General features: G+C 30.1%; 1 protein-coding gene across 1 annotated transcript in view; it reads right to left on the bottom strand.

Annotated features, from left to right (window-relative positions):
- Positions 1–2708: 2708 nt before the first annotated feature.
- The window catches only part of LOC107448714 (serine/threonine-protein kinase D3), a 38643-nt gene continuing 28713 nt past the window's right edge, over positions 2709–12638 (bottom strand). The window contains exons 17-21 of the mRNA XM_087158042.1: positions 11242–11326; positions 7941–8016; positions 5344–5450; positions 3363–3448; positions 2709–3280 (exon numbers count right to left, since the gene is read on the bottom strand). Of these exons, the coding sequence (XP_087014168.1) occupies positions 3071–3280; positions 3363–3448; positions 5344–5450; positions 7941–8016; positions 11242–11326 (564 nt within the window). The 3' untranslated portion in view covers positions 2709–3070. The remainder of the gene's footprint in view (positions 3281–3362; positions 3449–5343; positions 5451–7940; positions 8017–11241; positions 11327–12638) is intronic.

Below are 12638 nucleotides of genomic sequence, written 5' to 3'. Positions count from 1 at the left end.
TGTTGAATTAATATCGTTAAATTATTCTCGTATATGTTTTGCCGTTCATTGCTTGTTGTTGTTGTTGTTGTGAATTTACGTCGCACTAGAGCTGCACAATGGGCTATTGGCGACGGTCTGGGAAACATCCCGGAGGATGATCCGAAGACATGCCATCACAATTTTGATCCTCTGCGGAAGGGATGGCACCCCCGCTTCGGTAGCCCGACGACCTGCACGCGAAGTCGAGCACTTTACGGTAGCACAGTTTAACGAGGACCAATACCGCACACCCTCGGTCCCTACGCAGACTGATCCAAGTGGGCCGTTCATTGCTTAATTCATTTTATACAATCAGTCAGGGACAACTATTACACTATTTCTTGGCGACACTGAGAACATTGAATATCTGCTTTGGTAAGGTTGTGGCAACGTTTCTGTGTGACTAATTTTTTTTTTTTCAATGTGTAATTCATTATAACCATGAAATTAGTACATCTATTAAATATGTGGCTACTCTTTAAGATGTCAATTTGCTATGGATTGACTTTTTAAGAATATTTTATCAATTATACATGAACAGTTTTGACGCTTTTGAAAAGTACTACTTGCCTTGTAAGCATTAAATTAAAAAACCAAAAAAAAAAAAACACCAAATTTCAAACTATTTTCGTGAAAATATTAGGATTTCAAAAAATTTAAAAATTCGCGAATTTAAAAAAAAATTTTTATTTTTCAGTTTGTTGAAAAAGTTTACGAGATAAGGCAAAATGCGCAAAAAGTAAAATTAACATTAAAGGATCCAAATTTTAGAGCTCTCTCTCCTGACCTGCGACCCTATTTTCCTGATCGCACCTACATCCCCTTTTTTTGCGGATAAGGAATCCAAACCTGTCAACAAAAGGTTATGTTTACTTAGAGAAAGTGCCTTTTTGTGTCTGATTTCGTTAAATATTGTCTGAAGTAATTACCATATTTTAGGTCATCCCTTTATACCAGTGAATTTCAACCACTGTGCCGCGGCACTTTTGTGTGCCGCCAAATATTGGAAATGATACAATAAAAAGTTTTTGATACGAGTACGGTTTGAATTCAAAAAAAAAAAAAGTTTGTACACATATTATATATATATATATATTATAATTTTTCCACACTTTAACCGCGTGAACATCTTTGTCGGCGACTGTCTTGTCTTAGACAATCTTAAAATAAGTTAGAATAAGAAAGAAGTGTTTAAATTGTCTTTGACAATTTTAAAAAATGTGGAAATTATAAGTAGGAAATTTAATGACTATTAAAATTATTAATTAACAAAGGAACGAAGCTAAATATTAACTTTCAAATGGAAATAAAAGCTAATCATTAAAGTAAACTATGCAATAAATAGTTTATAAAACAAATTAACAAAGGATATCTAACAAAAAATAAGCTAGCAATTAATAATTAGCAAAAACCGTCAAATTTGTGCCGTCAAATTTTGAAATCATTAAAAGTGTGCCGCCACAAAAAAAAAGCTTGAGAATCACTGCCTTAAACAATTGAGTCCTAATATGTGAAAATCCGATCACTAGATGAAAAGTTATTTTCAAGGTGTTCCTTCTTTTTTTTTGCTTTGAAGTCATCAAAAGCTATGTTAAACATAATAATTTGGGAAGTTTTTTTCCTAACGTGGAACTAAGTTTCATAGGAGCATCCTATTATACGCTCCAATGGAACAGTCGGTAGAGGCATTGCTCACTCCACTAGTGGAAAGCTGGGGACTGCATTCCTGGTAAATGCAACCCTCCAGGTACACAACCAGCATATTTATACAGCAAGATGCACATTAAATCTGTCATGACAAGTTTTTCCATCAGTTGTGGAAGTTTGGGAAGAATTTATTATCTCAGAAGACATCTAAGTAGTCTGACCCCGGTAAAAATTAAATGGCATTCCTACGATACCTGTTGAATTATTAAGCTGTTTAAAATGAGATAGTATGCTTGGTTATGTTAAGTGATGTGTTTGTTTATTTAACCCTTTAATGGGCCATTTATTTCTAGTAAGGTTACATTAAAATACTTTCTGAATTCGGATGACAAAAATACATTTATAGTTGAGAAAATTAATTTTGAATTTTAACAAAATTTTTTGTGGTAACTATGTTTACTACTACCCAACAGGTGTTATAAAAAAAAAAAACTTTATGACTTTCATTTCTTTTTATTTGCAAAATAAATTTTATAATCATTCCAAACTGAAAAAGGAATTATATATTATAACTTATTTTAAATTCCCTAAAAACAGGCATATTGTAACCAATTTTATTCAATGTTACTTCATCAGAGCTCAAGTTAATAACAAATGGTATACCAAAGTTATAGTGGTGGTAAATATGATTACCACCGCCTTAGAAAAGGTTAAAACAGCTGTCAACAAAAAAATAGACGCTGATAAGGATTCTTTAACAAAAAAATTATCATGAGGAAGAAAAAAAACATTTGCACCCAACACTGCTGGGTTCACTGAATCATGCATGTTTGACTAACACAAAAAGTGTGACTCTGTGAAAGTTTTCTGGTCTTTTTTTTACTTTTTCTTCGAACAACTCAATCCATCTTCATGCAAAACTCTTTTTCCCATAGACTCTAACGGTCTACTTTGAGACATCATAAAGTACAAGAATATAGAAATTAGAATTATGTCTATCAGAATAATTCAGAAATAAAATACCTAAATAAAAACTAATGTTACAAAAAAAAATAATAAATATTTATTATTCACAGGTATAAAATTTCAGTACAAAAAAAAAATAAACATTTACATAAGAAGTTTAAATACATATTTCATATTGATCTACATGCCGTTAATTTAAAGCATTAAATAAGCAGATCGTATAAATACACGGATAAGCATACCCCTAACATTGGCACAATGCATTTTGGTGTGATACAAATCCCTTTAATCAAGATTCCACATTTAAAAGAATTTTTTTTTTTTTTAACAAATGTATAAATTATCCAACAAATGTAAATTCAAGCTGCCTTCACATTTTTAGTTTCAAAAATAATAAATGGAATGTATAAACGAAAATTAGAGTCTCCATCTCGTTTCAGAGGCGCACTTTTCCGAAAATTCCGGAACAGTTTCTGGAAGGATCAAAAGACATGAGGTTTTCGTCATTATTGGGAACGGGTGGTGGGCTTTCTAAATTGTGCAATCTACGATAGGCTTCCCATCTGGCATCGTCAGACTGATGAGTCAGATAGCGTGATCCGACGTCAGATTCGAGTCGACGTAGGTCACACCATGTTTGATAGTCCTGGAGAAAAAAAATTATAAAATACATTTGAAGTTGAAAAAAATAATAAAAATTTGTACTTACAAAAGACAGCTATGTTTACCTGCAACCATGTGTGACAGAGTGACTTGTCCACGGTATATCTCTTCCTGGTTTTAACTTGTAGAAGATTACTAATCAAATCAATAGCTACAAAGAAAGCTTTAAATGTAATTTTTGCAATTCAAAATAAGTTGACTGAGTTAAAAAGGGGCAAGCAAGAGAACTGTTAATTTTAAATCTTTGGAAGATTCGGTAATATTGAAAAGATGACTAAATAGATTAAAACATTCAATTCATCATTATTATTTTTTTCTCTGGTAATTAGGATCTGAATCTATTGCATATTGCTAGACTACATACACAATTAGAAAAAAATGTCTTCAGTTTATGAAATTTTTTTTATTATTTTCTGTATTCAGGGGTAATTGTTACACAAATGGAAAACCCCCAAAAATTTGATGTGCAAAAAATCGATATCAATTTATACACCATGCATGTTTCATATTTAACATAATTTTTTAAACCATCATTTATAATTAAATTACTTACTAATGAAAAATATCACACCTTTATAGTAACTAGCTCAAGAAAAAACTTTCTTACAGGAACCGCGATACTAAATTTTAAAAACACGGAAATACAAAATGCAATAGTGAATTTTTATATCACGTAAATACGAATTGCACACAATGCATAGTTTTTAAATCACATATAAATATGAAAATCGATCTTTGACATGACAAACGCGTGAATACGAATCGTGACATTGGATTTTTAACTCACATGAATGCGAATCGCGATATTGGGTTTCTAAATCATGTGTAAAAGGAATCACGATGCACGATTTTTAAATCTTGAAAATTTGAATTGCGAGGCATAACTTTTAAATTAGGTAAATACAAAAACCGATGTTTGATATTAAAATCGCGATATTTGCAGTAGCAATGGCGAAACTCTGCCAAACCAAAAGAATCAAATTTGCAGGAAGAATCACATGTATGCATCTCGTTAACGGGATGCAACAGAACATTTCGCCGGATTATAAGATTTTGATCCGTGAACCGGTGGTCTTGAGACACGTGGAATTCTGCGATATTCGCGGAAAGCTCACATTCCTTGCTTCTAATTTTTAGAGTCTACAATACGAAAAACCAGGAATTCAGGGGTACGCCCAAAATACAATCACCCATACGTTCTTAAACATTTAATCTCTTTCTCCCAACCAAAGGCACCAAATAGGAAAGGAAGCAAAACAGAAACCTACAATATTAATTCCCCTTTGGGTTAATTAAACAGGTTTCTATTTACTGTCTTATTCCCTTCTGTAAAATCAAAGATTTATGTTGACTCTAAATAATAAAAAAAAAAGTTAACTATATACCTTTGCCTAGAAAATGTTGTTAAAAATAGATATTTCATCACTAATCTTCCAATTCAATTATTCACTGTTCATCATTTTAGCCACTGGATGGCATTGTTTAATTATGTAATGTATAACTTTTTATACTTCACAACTCATCTATCTTCCATCTTGTTACAACACTAGCTTACCCACTTATATTTACTAATTATGCTTAATAAACTCGTATTTTAAAAGGGCAATCTGAACTTTCTACTCAATTAATAATGCCTCAATTTATTGAGTAAGTAACACTAGGTATTCTAGCACTATTGAAGAATATAAAGTGAAAACAACATGCACAAGACAAAGGCAAGCAATATTTATTTCTGCTACCTTTTGTTCACATGAGTGTGTGATTCCCAACAAATGTGAGGTATGCATAGTGATAACAAAAGTTAAGCTTTAATACTTGACAAGTGGTTGTTTGATAGAATTAAAACACAGTTTCAATAATTTTAACATATGTAAAGCCTCATAATAATGTGATTATAGTTTTTAGTGCTAAGAAAATTTAGAACATTTTTTTTTATTTTTAAATTTATACTTTTATTTTACTACCACTGAAAATTTTTTCTAGAGCATAATGTAGTAATTCTACTTAACTTAGCCAAGATTATTAAAAAGTCACATTAATTTTTACCTTCAGTAGAAATGTCTTTCCACGGATTGGGTGGATACATGAAGGCTGCATTTTGGATTTGGTCATTAATATCCTCTTCTTCATTAAATGGGAAAGTTCCACTGAGACTGAAAATATTTGAAAAGATCAAATAAAAGACTTGCAATTTGATTCCAAACAATATATAACATATTTATGACTTGATTGTAAAAGAGAATCCACTCACAGTTTTCAGATACCATTATCCAGTATAACAGATTTTGTATGCTGCATAACATGTCCTGTATAACAATATATAGCATATTTGTGACTTGATTGTAAAGAGAATTGACTCACAGTTTTCAGATATCCAGTATTTGTATACTGGATAACAGTATTTGGATACTGTAATTGGATTTGTATACTGGATAACATGTCCAGTATAACGTTACACAAGAGATTTGTGATTCGATTGTAAAAAGAATCTACTCACATTTTTCAGATATCATTATACAGTTGCACATTTACATAAATAGGCACAAATATATTTTACACATATTAATCTGTAATGACACCCTAAATATATTTTCAGAGCCCTTAAAAAAAATAAACACTACTTATATTGAGTGTAGCAAATCAATATTTAATTAAGAAAAAAAAATGGCTATTTTTTTTTTAAGAATAAACAGATAAAAAAAATAATTAATACAGACAAATCCCATCAAAATGAATCTGGATTATAGTAAACGCTCGGTTGCAGTGAACTTTTTTAGTATTCCCTTTAGAATTCCAATTTGACTAGCGATATTTTATATGCCTATAGTGAACTCTCAGTTTATTTCCTCCTTTTTTTTTATTTCTCCTATTTCTGATTTGTAAGGACTTGTGATTGCAGATGACAACACACTGGGTCAGTTTTCACTCTTTGCTTTTAAACTAGGACAAACAAGTTGTTAAGCCCCTCTTATGTTGAAGAAAAACAAGAAAATTCGGCAACTTTTCTTAGTAAAGAAATCAGGACTGTTTTTTTTTTTTTTTTTTACCTTGCAGGAAATTTAGAACTAGAAAATACTGGATTCTTTATTAATTGTTAATGTAAAAATTGGTGAACTTAAAATTCAAATTGTAATCCATCGAAAATCACAAATTTTTTTCTATAGAATGTTAAAAAAAAAAATTCTCTTTTCAGTATTTAATTCAGTATCTAATGTGCCAGATAATAATTTATATAAAAAAAAATTATGTACTGTTGTAATCACTATTTGAAATTGACTTGAATCGCTATTTGAAAAAAGAACTTCAAAAATTTGGTTTCAAGGAACCATTTTTATAGTGAATTTGCTGGGTATACAAGCAACTCATTATATATATATATACAGTGTACTCCTGATTATCCGGGTTAATCACCGGGACAGGTCGCACGGGCAATTGAAAAACACGGATAATCCGAAAACTCCTTTTATTAAAGAAAAATTCAATATCAGTACAAAAAATATAAAAATTACTGACATTTGCATGCATAACATCAAACTAGAAATTTTCCTTTTTTAAAAAATGTGTAATACGTCTTCGCCATATATCGATACACATATTTTACGAACCGCAGTAGTGTCACCGTAATCAAATCCTCTCATATAATCTAATAAAGTTTCCACAGAGCAGCAGAATGAGAAATAGTATTTCATTCATTTACTACATCTTCTGCATCAGTTACTATCATCACTATTTGATTTAACAACATAACGATGTCTTCATCAGTCAAATACTGGAAGCCAGGCTCACATGCATCACTTTGAAACCTATGTTCTAAATTTTCTTCATCAAGAATTTCAAAACCTTAGATTTCTTTTGCTTGTTCGAGAATACTGTTATCATATTTTTCTTGAACATCTGAAGAGGATTGTTCATCAAGTGGTATGATCTTTCTCTAAGATTGTTATAGATAACGTAGACGATTTTACCTTTGACCATGCTGCTGATATTCCATATACTGCAATCCAATAACGAATATTGCTTCCAAAAATTTGGTAGTGTTATAACTTCATGAAACAAATTTTTTTAATCTTGAAAATGTTTCTCTTTATATTTTCTGTGTGACTTCGGAATGAGCATGGATAATCCGCAAACCGGATAATCCGCAAACCGGATAATCGAGAGTGTACTGTATATTATATATATATATAGTAGCTGGTTTGACAATAAATAAAAAAATTTCAGTTGGAAGAATTCTGAACAATACAGCTCTTACAAGAAATAAATCAAAATATCCCTCAGATTTTCTTCCCTTTGTTATACTTATTTACTTCACTTTTTTCTTCTAAATTTTTAAAATTTATTTATTTGGATACAAGAGTATTTCAATTAATTTAATTCTTCACAGTTACGTCTGTAGTTTCTCAACATCTTTAGTCAAACTTTCTGTTAATGCTACTTAGGATATAAGTTTCAAACTCATTAGTTTAGATGTATTTAACATGACAAGATGTACACCCACTATATCATTAGTTGGCATATAGTGTAAAACTAATGTGTTCAGAGAAGTTTTGACTCTGAGAAATTAACTAGTTACATCGATTGCAGACAAAGTAATCTAACTTTAGTCATCGACATAAAATCAGAAGGTTTGTGAACCAACTCACCTCACATACACAATAACACCTACAGACCACATGTCTAAAGATCTGTTGTAACCTTTATTCTTTAAAACTTCAGGAGCTATAAAATGAAACAAATAGTTAATGTAAACAAATTGTGGGGATAGTAGTTATCGACAATGTCAACCTTCATCTATGAAAAGGTATCCCACCATAGAATCGAGTTAATATGTCTTATGTACGAGTGAATAGGAATTATATTTTTGAAGTGATAGACACACTACAGTACTCTCCCACCAGAATTATATCTGTGATAGAATTTGATGAGAGGGATACCATAAGTAGATTCATTACTGTGTTGTGAGAAGCCGAGAGAGCTGTATTAAGATCACCGTACTTTTTCTTAATGCTGATCGTGAAGGCTGCATTAAGTTCGCAGTTGTGGCTGCTCCTGTGTTGCCTTTAGCAGTCGAGTGTACACGTTGTACGTGATCGAGACTGCGAAGCAACAGCGTGAGGAGGACAATATCGCAGTCACACGTAGCAAGTCAACTGTTCAATTTGGACCATCCATCGAAGTAGGCGTGCTCAAATTGTAGTGGCCGTTTCTGCCAAGGTAGGTGTATTCGCATCACGTTCGAAGGTCATCAATGTATGGAGAGTAGATAACGACAATGTCAACCTTCATTGATGAAAAGGTACCCCACCATAGAATCGAGTTAACATGTCTCATATACTAGGAAATTGGAACTGAATTTTTGTAGTGGTAGATATACTACACAAATAATATAAATAAATTAAAAGAGATAATAAAATTTCATAATAGTGTACCTAAATATTAGTGGCTAATAAACAATGCGACTCTAACAATATATTGCAATTACAATTAGTGGATGATTAGATGACAATAATTTATAAAAAGTTTATAAATGGGTAGTGAGTCATGATGTTGCAATGGTTAAACCTTTTCCTCTAGCTCAGTGATTCTCAACCACTGTGCCGTGGCATTTTTGTGTGCTGCCAAATGTTAGAAATGTATATAGTAAAAATTCTAATGCTTTTTTTTATTACGAGTAAAGTTTAAATTAAAGAAAAGTACTTATATATATATATATATATATGAATATTGTAATGGATAATTCATTATTTCCCAAATTTAGATATAAAAAAATTTGATTGGGTTCGTAATCCATTTGTGATAACGAATACTTCTGTATTTGAAGCAATTTGAATGAAGAGGAAGAACTAATTTCGCTTTCTAACAATCGAGGTTTAATTTTAAAATATTAGGAAGAATCAATTAATTTGTTTTGGATTAATATTAGATGCGACTATCCCATGATAGTCAAAAAAGCTTTAAAAATATTATAACAATTTCCTACATCTTATTTGTGTGAATTCGGATTTTCAGTATTAACCAACATAAAAACAAAAAAAAGATCGATACTGTTAAATGTAGAAGACAATATGAGAGTAGCATTGTCCTTTTTACGACTAAATACAAATGAAATTATCAAAAAACATCAAGCTCCAATTTCTTATTAAAAGTATTCGTATTATTCATTTGTAATTAATCCCTTAATAAATATTGCTTTTGTGGTACATATAATATTATTTTGTTTTACATTCCAAATTATTATCATAAAATATTTTACACAGTGCACTTATTACAGGTAAATAACAACTTTTAAACTTATCTTTTTCTTTGTGTGCCGCCAAATTTAGAAATCGTTAAAAGTCTGAGTGACAAAAAAAAAGGTTGAGAATCACTGCTCTAGCCAAAACTACACGGTGAGCTTCCGTTGCCTATTTCTTGTGCCTGTGATATTTCTAGGCCAGAGCATTCAAAAGTAATACTCTGGCACCAAAAAGGTTTAAATATATAAATCTCATGTGCCCAGAAATATTTTTATTTAATATTTTGCACACTAGATGGCTGTACCAGACTATTTTTAATGTAATTGGAGATAAATTTTAAACTTGCATCTCATGCTTTGAAATTTATTGTACAAGAAATAATTATTAATATTTATTAACATTATGTGTAAGTTTAATAAAATTATTTTTTAATGCTTAAAACATGTATTTTCTTTAAATTTTCCTTGCTAACTGGAAAATCAACATTCAATCTCAATAACCCTTATTATTGGATACACCTAAAAAAGTTAAATTTTTTAAATTTCAAGGTAAAAAAAATTTCAAAAATCAAAAATAAATGCTTACATTGTACATGCACCATTTTTATTACAAAATTAGGCACTTTTATGACCGTTTTCTTAAAAATAATTAGATTGATAATGAGTTAATGCACTGAACTGTTTTTGTTTCTTCCCTTGGCAACAGTTTGAAGACCACCCTACTTCCATTCCATGGGTACCATATCGCCTGAGTAATTAAGACCGTCAATGTGCAATGCTAATCTTATCTTTAGTATCAAAATTATTGCAATTAGTTCCACGACTCTCCTATTGCAAGTGGGATAAACTTTTTTACTCTATACTTTTACTATACAATACGTTTACTAATACTAGACTTTTTTGTTGGGTAATAACAGTATTTAAAAATTTTGTAGGCGCGCAATAGACAATATAAAACTAAATTAAATAAATCTCTAAATTTAAATTTAATTAAATGTCAAATTTAAGATGCACAGGAATGCAACATTTTTACAGATTAAGCAAGACAATTTCAGAAATATTAACCAAATATTCAAATACAGGCACAATTGCTGATTTTTTTTTTTTTTTCAATATTTAGCAATAGGAAGAATTTGGCGACAAGATAATTCCAAGTATCATTAAATAGCAAACAATAGCATAATAAAAATTTTACCAAATCAACAATATTTGCTTCTGCAATTTCGAAATAATGAGAAGAATATAATTATAAAACAATATGCAAACAATTATAATTAATAAAAGAAATAAAATTCTAAACAAAACATTTTTCCCTCTAAAAGAAGTTGAATTTAGTTTAATGTGATTCAAATAAGTCAAACATTAATTATAAGAATTTGGGTAGTAATGATAGTTCTATAATGAATGAGAAATATGTAAACTTTTGAATTAATTATATTAGTAACAATGTTTCAATAGATTTAATTATTTTGGAATTTAATAGTAATTTTAAGAAAACTTTTACAGTAAGTAAACTATTGAATTAATTATATTAGTAACAATGTTTCAATAGATTTAATTATATTGGAATTTAATAGTAATTTTAAGAAAACTTTTATAGCAAGTAAACTATTGAATTAATTATCTTAAATGAATGATTGTACAAAATAACTCATTTCTTTAAATTAAATTCCTTAAAACGAACAATGTGAAACAAATTAATATCAGACCTAGATAAGCTGGAGTGCCAACAACTGATCGTCTGAAACTTTTTTCTCCAATTATTCTAGCAAATCCAAAATCACACAGCTTTACCTGAAATTCATTTAATAAAATTCATGAATTAATACATGCAAAAACTAAAATTTAATTTTATTGATAAAATATTACATCAATATATAAGATGTCCAGTAATGACTGCTCATGGTATATATTTTCAGAACGTTGTAACTAAATAATACTTAAGGGAAAAGATGCAATTGAAATCAATGAAATAACTATAGAGGAAGGGGAGACTGAAAAAACCAAGACCATTTCAGTTACAGCATGAAGCTTTGCCATCTAACTTTTCTATTTCCAATTGTAATCAAACAAGTATTGATTTTTTTCAGTCCAGCCTTCCTCAGTAGTGACAGACAGAAAACTGACAGACTCAGTTAAACATTTGAAGATCAAGAGGAAAGAACTGTTGATTGAGTTTTATTGAGTGAAGGGTTTATTGGCACAAGGTTCACAGAAGGACATGCTATGCCAAAACGAACGGTTTTAAATGCTAAATGCTAATTTAAATCTAAATTTAAATGCTTACTTTAAATGCTTCTAACTAAAAACACATGGAATTCATAAAACTGGACACAACATATTCAAAGGTGAATGAAACTGGATAAAATTTAAATACGATAAAACATCATAAAACATGAATAAAATCAGATAAAACTGTAAATAGAATAAAATGGTAAAATACAGTATAAAAGACCAATTGTGTGCAGAAATGCAAAAATGTTAGGATGATGGGAGTCACCTAACAAATTTTCTAGAGTTAAAAAAAAGGTAAGACGATGACGGTTAAAACATGGGCAGATGATTACCATATGATGAACAGTGAGTAAAACTTTACAAGTGTTGCATTGGGAAAAGGAGGTTCTCAAAATAGTAAATGTAGATGGGTCAACCGAGTGTGGCCAATTTGGAGACGGATTGATGTTCATGAAAGCAGATTCTGAGGAAAAACAAATTTGACTGCTGACATTAATCATTAATTCTTAACAAGACTCATCTTCAACTAGAAATAACTCTCAGAAGGGTTTTTCCCATTATTGATTTGTCAAAACTTAGAGACAATCAAAATGCAACAGATTGCAATCCAATTATCATTTTGGAAGAAAATGAGCATAAATCATCTTTTATCTTTATTAGTTTTTTCTCTGCTTAAATAATAATTTGTAATGCCTAACCCATATGCTTTTTTATTTCTTTTACATAATTCTAAAAATATATAAAAATGGTGGGCATTATAAGAGAGCTTGAATTTAAACAACAGATATAGAAAAAGAAATTGTATACCAAGGGAAATGAAGTTTTTAAAAACAAATGGTTATCAAAAAAGGGAAGGAAAAAAAAATTCCTA

This window comes from Parasteatoda tepidariorum, chromosome 2 (assembly GCF_982258835.1).
Source record: "Parasteatoda tepidariorum strain Cologne lab strain chromosome 2, Ptep-v5.0, whole genome shotgun sequence".
Lineage (NCBI taxonomy): Eukaryota > Metazoa > Arthropoda > Arachnida > Araneae > Theridiidae > Parasteatoda > Parasteatoda tepidariorum.
The sequence above is the reverse complement of the archived record's forward strand: the minus strand, read 5'-3'. Positions and strand labels throughout refer to the sequence as shown.